The sequence below is a fragment of the Rhinatrema bivittatum genome, chromosome 1 (genome assembly GCF_901001135.1).
Source record: "Rhinatrema bivittatum chromosome 1, aRhiBiv1.1, whole genome shotgun sequence".
Taxonomy (NCBI): domain Eukaryota; kingdom Metazoa; phylum Chordata; class Amphibia; order Gymnophiona; family Rhinatrematidae; genus Rhinatrema; species Rhinatrema bivittatum.
Genome location: NC_042615.1, coordinates 532,407,491 through 532,427,945, shown reverse-complemented (window position 1 = coordinate 532,427,945; position 20,455 = coordinate 532,407,491). Strand labels below are relative to the sequence as shown.

At 44.4% G+C, this 20,455-nt stretch overlaps 1 protein-coding gene across 7 annotated transcripts in view; it reads right to left on the bottom strand.

Annotated features, from left to right (window-relative positions):
- Positions 1 to 20,455, bottom strand: part of JAK2 (Janus kinase 2) — a 419,848-nt gene that overhangs the window by 216,836 nt on the left and 182,557 nt on the right. For all 7 annotated transcript variants that reach the window (XR_003858317.1, XM_029613659.1, XM_029613675.1 and 4 more), the window contains 2 exons: positions 20,104 to 20,223; positions 11,304 to 11,461 (listed from right to left, as the gene is read on the bottom strand). Coding sequence is in view for 6 of the 7 variants with exons in the window: in XM_029613659.1 (XP_029469519.1) it covers positions 11,304 to 11,461; positions 20,104 to 20,223 (278 nt within the window). In the remaining variant the exon portion in view is untranslated. The remainder of the gene's footprint in view (positions 1 to 11,303; positions 11,462 to 20,103; positions 20,224 to 20,455) is intronic.

The following is a 20,455-nucleotide window of genomic DNA, read 5'->3' as shown; positions in this document are numbered from 1 at the left end:
ATCTTCGGAGACCAGCTTAAAGTAGAAGATTTCCACCTTACCTTGTCTTCGGCGCTTCCCGGTTTCGTCCCGGGCGGTCTCCGGCTGCGGGGGGAGAGGGTAAGTACCTTCACTGCCGCGCTCGAGGGGATGCACCCGCTGCCTCTCAGCCGTGCCCCAGATCGAGGGCTAAGTCCTCGCCGCGATTCGGCTCCGGACCGAGGCTGCCTCTACGCCGCGCCCAAACTCCTCTCGCTCGGGGGCTAGGTCCCTGCCGCGATTCGGCCACCGGACCGAGGCTCTCACCTCCGAGGGACCACGGAAATCACCTCGGGAAACTCAACTGGGGGAGGGACCCGAGGGTATCACCGCAGGAGTGCGGGGCTCGTCTTCAAGTAGGATTTTCTTCAATTTTTTTTTTTTTCTTTTAGATTTGGTCTAACGCTCTGAGAGCATGCAGATAGCTCCTAACTGCTTTGGAGACGGAAAATACTGGGGAGCTGCACTTCCTGCAGGGGTATATGTACTAGGGGCTAACGTCAGATTGAAATCTGATCAGTCTCCAACTGCTAACAGGAGTACACTATACCCATTGGTCCTGAGTCCATCTGCTACACGCTAGGAAATATTTATTTTGTAAAGCCATGCCACTTCTGCAACAAAACTTTACATCCATCTGTTTGTGGTTAAAAGAAGACAAAATCTGCTATGAACAGGCTGGGAGTGCTTTTGAAGTAGCTCTCCCCCATGATAAAATCTAAAACTCAGCAATCGTGTCTGATCCGTATCATCAAGTATTCAAAAATACACATATATCCCACACTACCTATCAGCGCCTTTTGAAAGATCTTTTGCTCATCTAGCTCCTCTTTAACTAATAAAAAGGCTATCACAAGACACTAACTTTAAAGACAACTGAGGAAAAAAACAACCACACAACAAATTCCCAACAGCCTCAGTATACATCATCAGTGGCACTTCTTATAGGGGAATATTTACTCCCTTACATCTTTTTGCAATTGCATTATAAAAAAAAAAATCTGAGACTTAACTCAGAACCCCTCCCCCTGACTCAAACTGAACAGGGGGGTCTCTAAAACACTACTTAGAGATAAAGTCCCCCCCTCCCCTTGCCAGACATTAACTAGTCAAGAGTTCCAAACGTATGGAGTCCTCTGCCAGACTTTAACTGGTCAAGAAGACAGGCTAGGGCCCAAGCTGGCTTTCTTACTCTATGTGCCCACTGTGCTCCCAAAATGAAATGTAGAGGAGTCTAACCTCTGCATATGTTCTCTGACTGATTCAACACAATAAAACACCAATGAAGTAACTGCAAAGAAACACATATAGAGCATCCCCTGTGTCAGGCATAAAGCCAGAAAGGATTCCTGGCCTGCACAAAATATAAGAGGAGATAAAAAAAAAAACAAAAAAACAAAAGGAACACAGGCCAATTAAAACAAAAGAACAGATGAACCAGTAAACAGAGAGAGTAAATTATATACTCACAGAAATCTGGAGACAAATATTGGTTACAGCTCCCAAAAAAAAATAGGGAGTCAGGAATTTTGGCACCAACTGCAGGAATTAGGAAAACTAGTCCATTATTTCCTTCAAAAATTCCTGGCTTCAGAATAAAACTGATTTCCAGGACCCAATTTGTCTCTGAGCAAACTCTTAAAGAGTGACATTAACCAAGAAAATCTGACATGAAACCAAAACTTCCTCTTTTAGGTGGTTTATTTTTCTTAAGTACAGCTCTAAGAGAAATCTAAAAAAAACCAGCTTGCTCCTTGTATCCTAAAACAGGCAGCTCTTTATATACTTTACCTTTCATTACCCACATACACAGCCAATCAATATATTACCCATTTCCGAGCATCATATTCTCATGACATCATCACTTCACAGAGCCAATCAGGCAGGAGATTTATTCATTCATATAAATATATACTGAAAAGTAATTAGTATGATGTAAGCTATATTACACCCCTTTCCTCCATCTTATTCTTATCCTCCATTTTAGATACAAGGTCAGGGATCAAATCCCCCTGGCTGCTCCTTGTGACCTTGGGCAAATTACTTTATCCTCCATTACCTTAGGTACAAACTTAGGGGGTCATTTATCAAAGTGCTATATGGCGTTTTCGCATGCGTTAAGGCATTTTCGCATGCAACACCACCATAACACAAGGTGCGATGCAAATTAGGAAAAGGGGAGGAGTTTGGGGCAGGATTTCTGGCCAAGTGGGCTGGCTTCGCAATTTGCACATAAGAACATAAGAAAATGCCATACTGGGTCAGACCAAGGGTCCATCAAGCCCAGCATCCTGTTTCCAACAGTGGCCAATCCAGGCCATAAGAACCTGGCAAGTACCCAAAAACTAAGTCTATTCCATGTAACCATTGCTAATGGCAGTGGCTATTCTCTAAGTGAACTTAATAGCAGGTAATGGACTTCTCCTCCAAGAACTTATCCAATCCTTTTTTCAACACAGCTATACTAACTGCACGAACCACATTCTCTGGCAACAAATTCCAGAGTTTAATTGTGCGTTGAGTAAAAAAGAACTTTCTCCGATTAGTTTTAAATCGCCAAGTTCAGAAAAAAACTTAAAACATGGCTCTTCCGACAAGCCTACCCTGATTAAGTACACCGACTTCTGCAAGTATCTTGCCTACGCCTTGTATATTCCTGTAAATAGTCCGTTGCAGTTTTTATTTATTGCTTTAATTCCTCCACCTCCTGCTCTTTGTATACTCCTCCTTGTTCGCCCTCCCTGTTCATTGTAATTTCTACCTTTAAAGTTACATTGTAAACCGGTATGATGTATGCATACTAATACCGGTATATAAAAGTTTTTAAATAAATAAATAAATAAATAAATAAATGTGCCCCATGCTAACTTCATGGAGTGCCCCCTAGTCTTTCTACTATCCGAAAGAGTAAATAACCGATTCACATCTACCCGTTCTAGACCTCTCATGATTTTAAACACCTCTATCATATCCCCCCTCAGTCGTCTCTTCTCCAAGCTGAAAAGTCCTAACCTCTTTAGTCTTTCCTCATAGGGGAGTTGTTCCATTCCCTTTATTATTTTGGTCGCCCTTCTCTGTACCTTCTCCATCGCAATTATATCTTTTTTGAGATGCGGCGACCAGAATTGTACACAGTATTCAAGGTGCGGTCTCACCATGGAGCGATACAGAGGCATTATGACATTTTCCGTTTTATTCATCATTCCTTTTCTAATAATTCCCAACATTGTTTGCTTTTTTGACTGCCGCAGCACACTGCACCGACGATTTCAATGTGTTATCCACTTTGACACCTAGATCTCTTTCTTGGGTTGTAGCACCTAATATGGAACCCAACATTGTGTAATTATAGCATGGGTTATTTTTCCCTATATGCATCACCTTGCACTTATCCACATTAAATTTCATCTGCCATTTGGATGCCCAATTTTCCAGTCTCACAAGGTCTTCCTGCAATTTATCACAATCTGCTTGTGATTTAACTACTCTGAACAATTTTGTGTCATCTGCAAATTTGATTATCTCACTCGTCATATTTCTTTCCAGATCATTTCTAAATATATTGAACAGTAAGGGTCCCAATACAGATCCCTGAGGCACTCCACTGTCCACTCCCTTCCACTGAGAAAATTGCCCATTTAATCCTACTCTCTGTTTCCTGTCTTTTAGCCAGTTTGCAATCCACGAAAGGACATCACCACCTATCCCATGACTTTTTACTTTTCCTAGAAGCCTCTCATGAGGAACTTTGTCAAACGCCTTCTGAAAATCCAAGTATACTATATCTACCGGTTCACCTTTATCCACATGTTTATTAACTCCTTCAAAAAAGTCAAGCAGATTTGTGAGGCAAGACTTGCCCTGGGTAAAGCCATGCTGACTTTGTTCCATTAAACCATGTCTTTCTATATGTTCTGTGATTTTGATGTTTAGAACACTTTCCACTATTTTTCCTGGCACTGAAGTCAGGCTAACCGGTCTGTAGTTTCCCGGATCGCCCCTGGAGCCCTTATTAAATATTGGGGTTACATTTGCTATCCTCCAGTCTTCAGGTACAATGGATGATTTTAATGATAAGTTACAAATTTTTACTAATAGGTCTGAAATTTCATTTTTTAGTTCCTTCAGAACTCTGGGGTGTATACCATCCGGTCCAGGTGATTTACTACTCTTCAGTTTGTCAATCAGGCCTACCACATCTTCTAGGTTCACCGTGATTTGATTCAGTCCATCTGAATCATTACCCATGAAAACCTTCTCCATTACGGGTACCTCCCCAACATCCTCTTCAGTAAACACCGAAGCAAAGAAATCATTTAATCTTTCCGCGATGGCCTTATCTTCTCTAAGTGCCCTTTTAACCCCTCGATTATCTAACGGTCCAACTGACTCCCTCACAGGCTTTCTGCTTCGGATATATTTTAAAAAGTTTTTACTGTGAGTTTTTGCCTCTACAGCCAACTTCTTTTCAAATTCTCTCTTAGCCTGTCTTATCAATGTCTTACATTTAACTTGCCAATGTTTATGCTTTATCCTATTTTCTTCTGTTGGATCCTTCTTCCAATTTTTGAATGAAGATCTTTTGGCTAAAATAGCTTCTTTCACCTCCCCTTTTAACCATGCCGGTAATCGTTTTGCCCCTTCTTTCCACCTTTCTTAATGTGTGGAATACATCTGGACTGTGCTTCTAGAATGGTATTTTTTAACAATGACCACGCCTCTTGGACATTTTTTACTTTTGTAGCTGCTCCTTTCAATTTTTTTCTAACAATTTTTCTCATTTTATCAAAGTTTTAACTACACCTTTTTCATTTGCGTTAAGTCATGCGATATGGTTTTATCGCACTTTGCAATGTTTTTGCAAAAAGCGTTTTCAGTATTTTAACCTGCTGGGGGAGAGAGAGAGAGACTAGCTATAAGGCCCTCATACTAGGTAGGTATTTATACCTCTATAGGAGGCCCACCTAGCTATTCGAGATAAGGTTTAGATATTACTGTAGGGGTTATGGGCCACTTTGACATGCAGAGTGCAACGTACGAACAGAACAGTGCACTCTTGTGAAGATTTGATGACCTTCGGAGTGAGGAAACTCAAGCTAAGTTGAAAGAACATTGCACAATTCTCATCTTTCGAGGTATCGGACTAGGATTCTGCTGACATTCACGCCGCCTTCGCCACCTGAATCTTCCGAATCCTTGTGCTCCTCTGGAGATGGTAAGGATATGGTTTGGTTCATATGGAACTGGGAAACCACTTTTGGTAGGAAGGATGGTACCGTACACAGTTGTATGGAGCCCGGGGTGAACCTGAGGAACGGTTCCCGACAGAAGAGTGCTTGAAGCTCGGAAATGCGCCGAGCTGAGCATATTGCTACCAAAAATGCTGTCTTTAAGGTCAGGAGACGTAGAGACAGGCCGTGTGTTGGTCTGAAGGAATTCCCTGCTAGTAAGTCAAGTACTAGGTTGAGTTTCCTTAAGGGCACTGGCCATTTCAAGGGTGGTCGGAGTTGTTTAAGTCCTTTCAGGAAGCGAGACACATCAGGATGCGTTGATAGTCTGATACCGTCCACTTCAGACCTGAAGCAAGCAAGTGCTGCATCTTGGACTTTAAGGGAGTTGAGAGACAACCCCTTTTTCATGCCGTCCTGAGGGAATTCCAGGATCGTGGGAATCTTGGCTGTCCTTGGAAGGAGATCGCGGTCTTCACACCAGGCTTTGAATACTCTCCAGATCCGTATGTAAGAAAAAGATGTGGAGAACTTGCGTGCCCGGACCAGGGTTTCAATCACGGCTTTTGAGTAGCTGCGCTTCTTTAGGCTAGTTCTCTCAAGGGCCATACCGTAAGAGAGAATCGAGCCGGGTCTTCGTGGAAGATTGGTCTCTGCTGAAGAAAGTCCCTGTATGGTGGTAGACGCAGAGGACTCCCCGCCAGTAGTCTTCGTATGTCCGCGTACCATGGCCTTCTTGGCCAATCCGGGGCGACTAGTAGAACTAGTCCCCTGTGGTGTTCTATCTTGTGGATGAACCTGCCAAGTAGTGGCCAGGGTGAGCAGGCGTAGAGGAGGTTTTCCTCTGGCCAGTTCTGGGCGAAAGCGCCGATTCCCTGAGATTGTGGTTCTCATCTGTGGCTGAAGAACCTGGGGACTTGGGCATTGAGACGAGTTGCCAGTAGATCCATAACTGGGAGACCCCATCGATTTACTATCAGTTGGAAGGCTGTGTCCGCCAGGGACCTAGGCTCTCTCTGCTGAGTTCGGCCGCTGAGATGTTGTCTTTTCTCGCGATGTGGGAGGCCAAAATCCCTTGTAGGTTTAATTCCACCCACTCCCTGAGGGGGTCTATTTCCAGAGACATCTGCTGGCTCTTGATTCCTCCCTGGCAGTTAATGTAGGCAACGGTTGTCGCGTTGTCTGACATGACTCTGACAGACTCACCTCGGAGTCTGTGGTTGAATCGTAGGCAGGCTAGTCTGACCGCTCGAGATTCCAGGCGGTTTATATGTTCATCCCGCCTCTTCCTTGTTCCATTGTCCCTGGGCCGTCAGTCCCTGACAATGGGCTCCCCACCCTCGCGTCAGTGGTGAGCAAGATCCAATTCGGTGAGGATAGGTTTACGCCTCTGCCTAGGTGTTCTTCCTGTAGCCACCATTGAAACCGATCCTGAACCTCTGTCAGTAGCTGGAGGTCAACTGAGTAGTTCTGGGATGCTGGGTTCCATCGTAATAGTAGGGAACGTTGTAGCGGTCGCATATGGGCCCTTGCCCACGGAACAACTTCCAGAATTGATGTCATGAGGCTGAGGACTTGAAGATAGTCCCATAACTTGGGGCGAACTGAGGTCAACAGTTTTTGTAATTGACCCATCAGCTTCCTTCTCCTTGGAGGGGGAAGATAGATTTTGTTCTGTTTGGTATCGAACCGGACTCCCAGGTATTCTAGTGACTGGGAGGGCTGTAGACAGCTCTTGGCTGTGTTCACGATCCACCTGAGTTCTTGTAGTAGGCTCCTGACTCTGGTGGATGCGTGGCGACTCTCCTCCAGAGACTTTGCCCTGATCAGCCAATCGTCCAAATAAGAATGTACCAGGATTCCTTCTTTCCTCAGTGCTGCCGCCACTACCACCATAATTTTGGTGAAGGTTCTGGAAGCGGTGGCTAGTCTGAAGGTAACGCTCGGAATTGATAATGCTAGCCCAGTATTGCAAAGCACAGGAAGCGCTGGTGGTCCTGATGGATCGGGATGTGAAGGTAGGCTTCAGATAGGTCCAGGGAGGTTAGGAATTCTCCTGGTTGTACCGACATTAGAACGGAGCATAGGGTTTCCATGCGGAAGTGTGGTACCTTCAGGTAACGGTTGACGGCCTTGAGGTCCAGGATGGGCCGAAATGTTCCTTCTTTCTTGGGAATGATAAAATAGATGGAATAGTGGCCAGTATTTTGTTGAAGCGTAGGCACCGGGGCTATTGCCTTCAGGCTGAGTAGTTTTGCTAGTGTGGTTTCCACTGCCAGTCTCTTGGCGTGGGAGTGGCAAGGTGATCTCATAAATTTGTCTGGAGAGAAGTTTTGGAATTCCAGAGAGTACCCCTCTCGAATGATGGTTAGGACCCACTTGTCCGATGTTATCTCGACCCATCTTTGGTAGAAGAGGGCAAGCCTGCTCCCTATGTCTTCTTCCTGTGGATGGATCTGCGTCTTCTCATTGTGGGGTACGGCCTGAGCCTGCCCCTGCTCCTCTCTTAATGTGCTTGTTCCGAAAGGAATGAGACCTTCCTGAAGGGCGAGGTTCTTGGGACTGTGTGTTCCTGTAAGGTTTAAAATGCTGTGATCCTCTACCCTTGGTTCTTCTGGGGGAGGAGCGCTGATATGTTCTTTTGTTCCTGTCTTCAGGTAATAGGGGTACTGGGGATTCGCCCCATTTGTTGGCTAACTTCTCCAGTTGATTCCCGAACAGGAGAGATCCTTTAAAAGGCATTTTTGTGAGGTTCGCTTTGGAAGTCGCATCAGCCAACCAATTCCGGAGCCATAATTGTCTTCTGGCCGCCACTGCGGCGGCAACACCCCTGTCTGAGGTATGCATGAGGTCTGCGGAAACATCGTTGAGAAAGGAGACCGCAGGTTCCATCTCTTCTCCGGGCGTGGTTACGTGTCTGGAGAGGATCAAGCAGGAACGTGCCACCAATGCGCAGCAAGAAGCAATTTATAGCGTCATTGCTGATACATCAAAGGACTGCTTAAGGATGGCTTCCAGCCTTCTGTCTGGGTGTCCTTCAGTGTCACTCCTCCTTCCACAGGGATCGTAGTGCGTTTTGAGACAGCACGGATCATAGTGTCCACTATAGAGTAGCGTAGGAGTTCCTTAGCCGTGGGTTCCAGCGGGTATAGGGCCTCTAGGGTCCGCCCCCCTTTGAAACTGGCCTCTGGAGCATTCCATTCCAGGTCACTCAGTTCCTTTATGGGCTCCAACATAGGAAAGTAGTAGGAGGCCTTACAGAGGTACACCAACATGGGGTTCTTCTTTGGTTCCGATATAGGCTCTGTGCCTGGAAGACCCAGTGTCTTCATAGTCTGGGACACGAGGGTTGGTAATTTGTCCTTGTGGAAGAATTGGAGCATGGTCCGGTATGGCTCACCCCTGGGGGAATTTCTCCTTCTTCCAGGGAGTTTCCTCATCTGAGGTGTCTGGATCCTCATCAGGGATGCTCTTGATTAGGAGAGGCATGTCTCGAGGAACCTGGGAGGGGCCAGGAAGAGCTTGAACTTCCAGCAGGGTTTCAGTAGTAGGAGCTGGTTGTGCCTGGACAAAGGTTTGCAGCCCTTTAAAATATTCCACCCAGGAAAAGGTTCCTGGGTCCATGATGATCCCAGGAGGGACTGTAGTGGGGGCCCCGGAGGTACTTTCCTGTGGGGGCGCCAGAGTTGGAAATGCTTAGGTCCGGGGTGCCATCAGTGGTTCCGGATCCCTCTCCTGGCTGCAGGAGGTCTTGTTTCGGTTCTCTCTGAGTCTGCTCACACTGTAGGCACAGGAGGAATTCCAATTCAGGCTGTGTGGCTCTTAGGTGGCAGGCTGGGCAAAGGAAGGGTTCCTTGGCTTTCTTGGATGGTGGTGCCATTGTTTGTGCGTGTGTAGCGCTTAAAAACTCGTCCGTGCGTGGAGATATGCAGGCAGATGCGCTTAGTTGTGCGCGTTGGATGCGCAGAAGATATGCGCATAAGTTGTGAGTGCGGACAACTGATTTTGTGCATGCGGCACAGTTATGCGTGCAGTTGTGCGTGCGGACTAGTTGTCCGCGCCGCTGTGCGCACAACCCAGATGTGCGCGCAGTTAAGCGTGTGTTCTTACTGGCGCACTCAAGTTAGGCGCCTTGGGCCTCTGGCCTGCCCCACGCATACCGGTCGAGGGGAGAAAATGGCACAGATGACCCCTATGGCAAGATGGCGAACCCCCCCCCCCCCCCCCCCCCCCGGAGTGTCTCTACGTGTGTGGACCCTTGCACCGAATTGAGGCCTAGCTTAAGGAGGGCTGCTAATCCCAATTTTAAACCTCTTCGGAAGGAAGATCGGTACGGCTATTCGAGCCTTGGAGACCGGAGATTTAAAAGTGAAGGTTTCTACTTTACCTGGTCTCGGTGCTTACCGGTCGCTTGCTGAGCAGTCTCCAGCTGCGGGGGAGAGGGGAATACCTTCACCGTCGCGCTTGATTCTGCTCCCATTGCCTTTCAGCCACCCTGGGGGCTAAGTCCACGCCGGGAATCGGCTATCGGACCAAGGCTCACCTCTGAGGGATATTAGAGTCACCTCAGGACCGTTAGGTTTCTCCGCAGGAGAAGTGGGGCTCTCTTCTTAACAGGTAAATTTTCTTTTCTTCTTTGTTGAAAAAGTTACACTATTCTCTTTTGGATAGTGTCCGCATCTGCTATGGAGACGGAGAAATACTGACGAGCTAAGCATGCTGCACGGGTATATGTCGGCTGACGTCAGCTTTAAAATCTGACTCCGTCTCCCATCTACTATCAGGAGAGCACAATACCCATTGGTCCTGAGTCCATCTGGCTACACACTAGGAAAAAAGCTATTTTACTTATAAAAACAATACCCAGAATCAAAATAATGAAACTTTTCTGACCATTGACGCCATGGAGAAAAAAAAAAAAGGACGTATGAACACGATGACACAGCAAAGTATTCTAGAAAGCTCTAGGAGCTTAGCAGTTACTGCTCCAACCCATGCTTCATCAGATGACACCACACAACTGAGAGAACTATCCTGTTTACCCTCAGAGAATATGCATAATATTTTTTCCAGTATTCCTCTCTCTCCCAAACAAGTGTGCTACATTCTTGTGCTCATAAATGCGTACAACAGTGCCTGACTACCTTCAATACAATTTGCAATTATAACTCTTTACTTATCCAATACTAATAACTAGTGACAAATTACATATAAAACAAAAGTATAGCACTCATAATTGGGAATTTCTATTTCTGCCAATGTAATGCAATTTAAATACTAAATATATTTAAGGATTCATGTATGTATGACTGTCTGTTTCCTGAAATCTTAAAGCTAGATTTTAAAACCCGTGCACATGGATGCGTCAATTTTATAACATGTGTGCGTCACCACACGCATATAATAAAATCCAATGCCCGCACATTTTGTATCGGTGCTTGTGGGTGCCCAGTCACGCATGCGGGGGGGGGGGGATTTTTTAAGAAAAGGTGCAACGTGAATAAGCCTACCCCAGTTCCCTAACCCCCTACCTTACTTTCCTCCCTTTTCCCCTCTCCTCCCCGACCCCTAAACCCACCCTAACTACGCAAAATTGTTTTTTGTTTTTTTTTTTTTTTTTAACTTACTTCAGCTACCAAGATGAAGTAAGTTGCATGCGCTGACCAGCTGCCAGTGCACGAGTCACTGGGACAGCACAAAATGGTAGTCTTGGCTGGTCCCCGCCTCGCCCAGACCCTGCTCCCAGCCCACCCCTTTTTGCTCTGCCGGCACTTCTACGTGTACCTGCAGAAACGCGCGTTGGCGGGCCATTTAGAAAATGCACTTGTGCACTCGGTCCAGCCATACATGTATCTCCCAGGATTTGCATGCGCCGGCGTTTGAAAATTCTTTCGCAAGTATGCAAACCCACTTTATACAGGCTGAATCCCTGTCATTCACATCCCAAATTACTCAAATAAGCAGCAATAGTCTGGTTTCTTACAAATAAATAAGGTTTTTAGAGCTATAAGTTAATCATACAATATAGTGTATTCTTAAAATATGAAAACTACTTACAACACTGGACCATGGCAGTTGCTCTGAATGTTTTCAAGCAATCTAGGAGATGCTACTTCTTTACAGAGGTAATGGTGTGCATCTGCTGTTAATCTATAATATCCATCGATTAATGATACAAAAGAAAGAGCTTCTCTCAATGAAGAAAATTCAACTTCCTATTGAAAAATTGAGGGAAAGATTAACATGATATATTTAGCCATGTCGAAGCTTACCATTACATTATTAGATAAAAAGAATGTTCACTTAAATGATATCACTCTGGATGGCAGACAGAGTGAGGAAATTGTTTATAAATATCCTGTTTAACTGATTTAGGTGTTCAGAATATTCTTGTAAATGTGCTTTTTTATAATATCTGGAAAACAATATAAACTTCTGAAGTGCCACAATATACATTATACATCTTTATGGCCAGCACATCCACAGCTATAAAGACAAAAAGGCAGGAATGGAAAACTCCAGTTCTTGAGAGCCATGAGAACAGGCTTGCTTTCAGGATTCTCACAATGCTCATGAGATATATTTGCTAATAATTGATCCAAGAATAAGGTTAATTTTCATAGTTTGGCTATCATGAAATCCAGTCCTTTTGTGGCACTTGGGAACCAGAGTTTGCCATACTGCAATGGTTCTTTAGCCAACTCAAAACATCTGACTGGCTTATTTAGATTTTATTTTACTAGCATATATCCCTATAATATTCAGAAATGATAGACAAATCTGGCTAAGCTGAATCTAGTCTACTGTATACCTGTAGCCATTTCGACTGCACATGGTAAACAAATTGATTCTTAGGAATTCCTCAAATAAAATCACCACACTCTATATCAGGATAGAGTTTATTTAAATAGCTCAAAGTACATAAAAAGATGTTTCCCTTGAAAGTAAAATTAGACAATTTTAGAATTTGTTTAATCTTAGAACTATAACTATTTGTTAGCAAAATGTGTCACAATTTCACCAGGAATGAAAAACCTACTGCTTTAAATATGGTGAAATCATTTTTAACTTTTCACCCTTGCTTAGATTTTTGGTTCTGGAGATGAAAAGATTCGCTGAATTTGTATAACATCATTAATCTGCCCCCATATCTTTTCTGATGACAATAACCCAATTTTGACAATCCTTCAGCACATTTTAATTTATTTAAAAAATGTATTTGCTCAGTTCATAGTTTATGTTTATTACTACTTGATTAATTGCAATTACAAATGTAATACAAAGTGATGTACAAATAAAATAGGCAAAGCTAACAAAGCAATATACAGATAAAAATTAGTAATAAAAACTACAAATCAAATCAAAAAAATACAATAAAAAATAACTAAATACAGATAAAATTAAAATAAGAAAATATAAAATAAACATATACTGCCTGATTTACTTAGCAATCCATTATGAAAAAGCCTGTGCAAACAAATAAGATTTTAGTGCTTTTCTAAATTTTAAAAAATCTCTCTCAAGATGAATATTAAGAGTTAAAGAATTCCAAAGGTGAGGAGATTAGGGATGTACATTTGTTTGCGACGAAATAGGAAATATAGACGATATTTCATATATCGTTGTGGTTCGGGGGTCCCCGAAACAATAAGAAAACCCATGAAATTTCGTGTGGTTTTCTTATCGTTTTCGGGGGGGAGGGGGGGAAGAAAGGGCACACAAAAAAACCCCCCCAAACCCACTCCCAACCCTTCAGATTTAATTACAATCCCCCACCCTCCCAAACCCCCCCCCCAAAAAACTTGCCTAAAGTCCCTGGTGGTCCAGCGGAGGTCCCGGGAGCGATCTCCTGCTCTCAGGCCGTCGGCTGCCACTAATCAAAATGGTGCCGATGGCCCTTTGCCTGTACCATATGACAGGGGCTATTTGTTCCATTGGCCGGCCCCTGTCACATGGTAGGCGCAATGGATGGCCTGCTGACGGCAGAGATCGCTCCCAGGACCCCAGCTGGACCACCAGGGACTTTAGGCAAGTTTTTTGGGGGGGGGGATTGTAATTAATTACATCTGAAGGGTTGGAGTGGGGTTTTCTTTTTCGGATCGGGACAGCCAAAAAAAAATTGGCCCAAACCGCGGGAAACTAAATTTCCTGTGGCGGGCCAATAATGAAGGCCGAACCAAAAGGTTTGGCCGTATCACATCTCTAGAGGAGATAGGTAAGAAAAACAAATTACACGTGAGCTATCAAAATGGATATTACAAATGTAAGATAGCAATAAAAGTTCTTGTTGTGAAGACTGTAATTCACAAGAAAGAAGACAGGGAGAAATAACAGAGGCAAGATAAGGAGTGCCCCACCTCAAAGCCTTAAAAGTAAGGTATCCAATTTTAAATAAGACAGGAAAAGATACTGGAAGCCAATGTAAATTAAACAGTAGAGGGGTGACGATCATATTTAGATTTGTGAAAAATGACTTTAGCAGCTGTGTTTTGTGCTAATTGAAGTCATTTAAGTTGAGTTGCAGAAAGACCATGTAATAATGCATTACAGTAATCAAACCTAGAGATAAAGGGATGAGTTAGAATTTTTAGATCAGAACTATCCAAAAATGGCTGGAGACGACGTATAAATCTGAGAAAAAAAAATAAACACACTTAAGAACTTTGGAAACATTATATGAAAAATTGAGTTAGTTGTCAAAAGTGAAGCCTAAAGTAGTGATTTCATTTTTAATTGAAATAGCACAACCTGCCATCATCAAAATTGGAAGAGCAGAAGAAAGAAGTGTGAGTGAACCAAAACTTCAGATTTTGAAGGATTGACCTTCAACTTAGAGTACAACCAGTCAGACTTTAGGAAGACAGTTATTGAACAGTTACTGACAGATTGTTGGTAGATGAGAGTTTGACACTAGCAAGAATCTGAATATCATCAGCATAAAAGAACCTAGAGAACCTAAACTCTGAATTAGAGTAGCAAGAGGAGAGAGGTATAAATTGAAAACTATGGGAGAAAGAATAGAGCCTTGAGGGACACCACTAAGAAGTCTGAAGCAGAATGCTTAGAATTCCAGCTAACACTGAAAGTACAAGGTGGAGTTACCCACAAAATCTATTTATTAGATTTCACAATACAAGTAGTATTCCATTGTACACAGAAAAATAGTGGTACATCACAGCACAAAGGAAACTGCTAATAAATTAAAAACAAAATCATTAAAATTATGAAGAAAATAACCCATTTCAAATCCCAGCTCAAGCCATCAAAAAGACCAGGAGGGATCCATCATGTCATAAAGACAAAAAATATAATCCAAATATGTGTATATAACCACAAAAAGACCAATACACGCCAATATATAAATTAAAGAGAAACTGATCTATTTTACATATTTATTTATTTAAAAGGCTTATATGCTATGTAATCTCCCCATTAAAAAAAATCAAGAGCCTAGATTAGGGGAGAAACCTAGAAAGAAAAAAACATAATGACAGAAAGCATAGTCATTCCACTTTTTGAAGAAAGGGATTCAAGGTGCCCAGGGAAACCTGTTTAAGGCCTTCAGGTCTAAGATAGGATAGAGTACTCCTGTTTTCTTAGGAGTCAAGATGTAATTAGAGTAGAATTTCTGCCCTCTTTTCCATGGTGGAATGGGCTCAACCGCATTGGTCTCCATAAGTTAGGAAAACTCCTTTTGAAGCAATTCCTGATATGAAATCTGGGGTCGATTTGGTAGAAGACCTAACAGATGTAATTTGTACTCTTCTTATGAAGGTGAGGATCCAGACATCGAAAGATACTTGGCCAATGGTTTATATAAAACCTCAGCCTGCCTCTGACAGGAAGGTCCTCTAGCATGAGTATGGGAATGCAGGCAATGCTCTCTGTGACTCTATCCCAGGAATTGACTAGGGGTGCAAGGCTGTGGCTTAGGGGCCCGCTGCTACCATGGACAGGCACAAGGAGGCCTGCTAAATACAGGTCCAAGGGGGTGGAAGACTGCACTTCCTCAGTTGGAAAAAGTGCCTCCTCTGCTCCCATTCTTGGATACCTTCTGGAAGAGGAGGGTGGGTCCAGAGTGGTTGTTCAGGGCTGCTGAAATGTTGCACAGTGTTCACCGATCTGTGCTACCTCTTCTTTAAACCTGTCTCTGAAGACATTCTTTCCAGTGCATGGCACATCTGTAAGTCTTTCCTGGACCTCAGGATGGAGGTCTGAGGCCTCAGCCAGGCAAGTCTGTGGGTACCAATCACTACAGCAGAGATTCTGGATGCTACCTCGAAAATATTGAAATGTCAAGTGGACCATGCATTTCCCGTACTCTATTCCCTTTTCCATTAGTGATTGGAGGATATGCAACTGATTTTTAGAAAGCTGATCAATCCCCCCCCCCGCATCTGCTTCAGTAAGTTATGCAAGTACTGGACCATAAAGAGCAGGTAAGAGGCTAGGCAGACATTTAACATAGCTCCCTGAAATACCTTCCTCCCAAGAGTTTCCAGGGTTCTAGAATCCTTCCCCTGGAGTATCAAGGGTTCTCGTCCTCTTAGCCCTCTTGAGAGTGGATTCAAACACCATAGATTGATGTGGTAGCTGCCTTTTTTCAAATCCAGGAGCTACTGAATAATAATAATCACAGCTGCCTTCTTATTCATGGGAGCTACAAGAGGGGCTTCACCCACCTTATCTACATTTACTGAAGGATTTCATGAACTGGGATTGCTGTAACTTTCTAAGAAGGTTCCACAAACTGGAGAATGTCCAGCATCTTATTTCTGGTTTCATCCACCATCAACAAAAGAAAGGGCATGGTCTTCACCATTGATCTAATAAAACCAGTAAAAGAAAGGTCTGCTGGAGGCTTCCTTCTCTCTGGGGGAAGAGAAGGGTTGGAGAGAAGACCCGTCAATTTTTCTCTCTCTCAGAGGCAACACTGGATCTATAGTTGTACCCCCATGAAAATTCACAGTCAGGCACAAACTGTGCCCAGCTGGCAGACAAGGCCTCAGAGAGGAATGCACTAGTCTGCTTTGGCCTGGAATCCAAATAATTCTGATCCCTTTGGGAAGCTTCCTCCCCTGCTGGGCTGGAGTTCACCATTGGAGCAACCACCATAGACACAGATTCTCCTCCAGAAATGGGCATCAGCACCAGAAATGGTTCAAGACTGCCTGGCAGCTAGAGGGATTCGAGTAGCGGCTCAACTTCAGCCCATGCTGGTATAGATGCCCTCAATGCCAGAGCATAAAGCCTATAAGTAAATGAATCCAAACAAGCAAGGAAACCACAAATAATACAAAGATTGTATCCTGCTGAATATATACGGGTCAATAGATTGTGGGTTCAAAGTGACCTCATATGACGTGCCCAAATAGCTACAGACTCATGAAGCTCTAGGGAGCGTTAGGCCTTTTTAATCATTGGTCACCGAGAATAATTTAACAATACTTCAATAGAAGCTAAACAGTATTTAAGGGATTCTTCAAAAGATGAAGTAATCAGCAACGAGAACACTTATCTTGTAAATGTATTGAATCGCCCTCCAGTCCAAATTTCACTAGTAGTAGCGATCGATGCAGTCCATGTAGAAACAAAGAGCCAGGCTTGGTGAAACTTGTCCAATGATATCCGACACTGCGGTGTTTCGGAGATTACTCCCTTCAGAGAATCGGAGGATTCTTATTGCTGCATGGGGACTATGAATTCAAAAAGATTTTTATGTCACTTCGACCATATTTCTCAATGAACCAAATTTCTCAATGAAAAGCTGTCTGCTGCCCCGCCGTGAGAGGTCTATCATAGACCTCTCAAGGCAGGGCAGCAGACAGCTTTTCAGCATCGCGCAATGTTCATTGAGAAATATGGTCGAAGTGAAATAGTATCTGTTGACCAGTTGTGCAGCCACAGATATCTAGTAGCTATAAACAGAAGCAACTCCTCTGGTGGCTGTGCAAACCAGGTCACAGCCTGCATCAGCTAAGGCAGTCTCTGGTTCTACCATAAGTCTGCTATCTGAAGCGGCACTTCCAGAGTCTTGAGAAAGACCAAAGCTAGCTCGAGCTATCAGGGCACAAGAAGCAATTTGCAAGTTCATTGCCACTTCCTCAAAGGCTTGCTTTAGAATATAGCCTCAATTCTCCTATCCTGAGCATCTTTAAGAGCTGCACCTCCCTCTACGAGGAAGATGATTTGTTTCGTGACAGAACATACCCAAGTATCCACTTTAGGGAAACACAACTGCTCTCTGGCCTGCAGATCCAAGGAGTATAAACCCACCAAGGCGCGCCCTCCTTTAAAAGATGCCTCTGGCAAACTTCATTCCAGATCAATCAACTCTTGAATTACATCCAGGAGAGGAAAGAAATAAGGCCTTTGGTAGGGTGACTAAACTGAAGTCTTTCTTCTGTACCCCCCCCCCCCCCAACAGTCAGTCCCAGCCAATCCAAGGGTCTTCAAATTCTGAGAGATCAAGTCCAGCAACTCATCTCTATGAAAAACAGAGAAGAGTTCTATGTGGTTGCAATTCTGGGGGAATCTCCCCTTCCTCAACTGGAGAGCCACCATCATCATCGGCGTCATCTTGATCCACCTGCATTCGAGCCTTGTCAGGTTGCACTGTGCCACAGCACTTGACCAAGGTGGCAGGCACAGAAGAAATCTGAGCTTATGAACCTAAACCAGTAGGTATAGTCGACTCAGAAGACTGCCCCAGTAGAAAAATCTGTAATCCATGGAAGAATGCCACCCAGGAAAAGGAGGATGGGTCCATAGGTCCAAACTTGACATCCTGAGAGCAAGTTTCCTCTGAGGAGTCAGCCCGTGGATCAACCGAAGATGACCAAGAAGATGGACCATCGTCAACAAAATCAGAAGGGGGTAAATCCCCATGACCATGCAGGCAGCGCTGACACAGGCTTAAAGAAAGCTCCGGCTGTATTACCCTGATGTGGCATGCAGCAGAAATAGATAAGCACTAAGACTTCTTCGCCGCAGGCACCATGGTTGTAAAGCGCTAAGTCAGGTGTACGCATGTGCCCAGCTAGACGGACAAAAAAGTGTGGTCAAGTCCCTGCGTGTAAAAGCCGCGTCCAAAATGGGCACACATTTTTTGTGCATCCAGGTATAAACGTTTAGTATATTTGCCCAAACCAGGCATCCAGGTACACACACGCTCAAGGGACACCCAAGTAAGTTGTCAAAAGTGTGTGTCCAGAAACAAGGATGCCCAATTTTTGGATGCACAGTCTGCATCAGATGAACAATAGGGATGTGCAGGTGCACACAGACAGCGTGATACATCTGGGTGCGAGGCAAAGCTGTCGTCCTCGCTCCTGGAGCCGTAGCATGACAATACGGCCACCTGTACCTTGATGGAGTTGAGGGAGAGACCCTTCTGTAGTCCGTTCTGTAAGAATTCCAGGATCACGGGAACTTTAGAGGAACGTGGTTTGACATTGTGGTCTTCGCACCAGGCCTCAAAGACTCTCCAGATCCTTATGTATGTTAGAGATGTGGAGAACTTGCGTGCTCGGAGGAGAGTATCTATTACTGCCCCCGAGTATCCCCTCTTTCTCAGGCGGGCCCTCTCAATGGCCAGACCGTAAGAGAGAATTGAGCTGGGTTCTCGAGGAGGATAGGACCTTGTTGTAGCAGGTCTCTGTGTGGAGGCAGGGGTAGTGGATTCCCTGTCAGTAGTCTTCTCATGTCTGCGTACCAGGGTCTTCTTGGCCAGTCTGGGGCCACCAGAAGAACTAGCCCCCTGTGCCGCTGAATCTTGTGAATGATTGCGCCCAGCAAGAGCCACGGCGGAAAGGCATATAGCAGGGTCCCCGGTGGCCAGGCCTGTACCAGGGCGTCGATCCCCTGGGACTGCGGATCCCGCCTGCAGCTGAAGTATCTGGGTACTTGAGCGTTGGATCTGTTTGCTAGAAGATCCATGTCTGGAGTCCCCCACCGATTCACTATCATCTTGAAGGTTGTGGGTGACAGCTTCCATTCTCCTGGGTTTAGACTTTCCCTGCTGAGGAAGTCTGCCGTGGTGTTGTCCTTCCCGGCGATGTGGACGGTGGAGATGTCCTAGAGATTTGCTTCCGCCCAACACGCCTCACGAGAATGCCCTTCAAAGGATCCCTGCTGTTTGGCAGTGAACTAGAGAAACTGGCTAACAAATGGGGCGACTCCCCATTACCCCGCCTGCCGGAAGACAAGACGAAGAGAAACCAGCGTCCTTTTCCCAGGTCCACCAGAGGCAGAAGCTCACAGTGCTTCAACCCTTACAAGAACAACTATCAAGCACCCCGCCCTACGGGCAGGAACCAGTCCTTTCGGAACAAACACAACAAGAGGGGAACCAGCTCGGGTCCAGGCCCCAGCCGCACCCCACAATGAGATTCAGCCGACCCATCCAAGGGAAGAAGCCATAGGGGGCAGGCTAACCCTATTCTACCGCAGATGGGTCGAGATAACTTCGGACAAGTGGGTCCTAGCCATCATCCGAGAAGGGTACTACCTGGACTCCACTCGTGGCATGCTGGGGGCCTGCCAAATTCTGAGCAGAAAATGGAATTTCTGCACAGCTGCACAGGAGGGGATTTCTGCGCAGAATTTCCCCAGGACTAGTAGTTTGTAAAATCCAGATCTGACCACTGCTCTAATTTGTGGAATAGTGCACTGCATATTTAATTTTTTAACGTCAATGCAAATTCAATGTAAAGAGTAAGTATGAATTAATAAATTGTGACTACATATTACTCACTTGCATTATTCATTCACAGGAGATGGCCACTTTTACTTTAAGCATTTCACAAACAGAGGCATTTGTAGAACCATACAATACTTTTAATCAATTGAAACTTACCAGGGTTTTGCTGTCTTGTTTATTAATGGTGACTACTCTACACTCAGTGGAGCCATCTTTGCTTGCTTGCTTGATACTAACATCGATAATATCAGGAAAATCACAGTAAGCCTGCAAATCCTGCAAAAGGTTATAGTTATTGTTTAAATATTTCAACTAATACAAACATAAATCAAAACTTTGTCCTGTAAATCTCTGAAAGTGATTTAACAATTATTTTTATTTATTTAAACATTTTTATATAATTAAGTCACAGAGAAAGAAGAAATCAGATTAAGAGATTGCAAAAAAAAGCAGTATAATTTTTCATATCTCACATGATCACATACTGAAATCCTTTGATACAATCAAT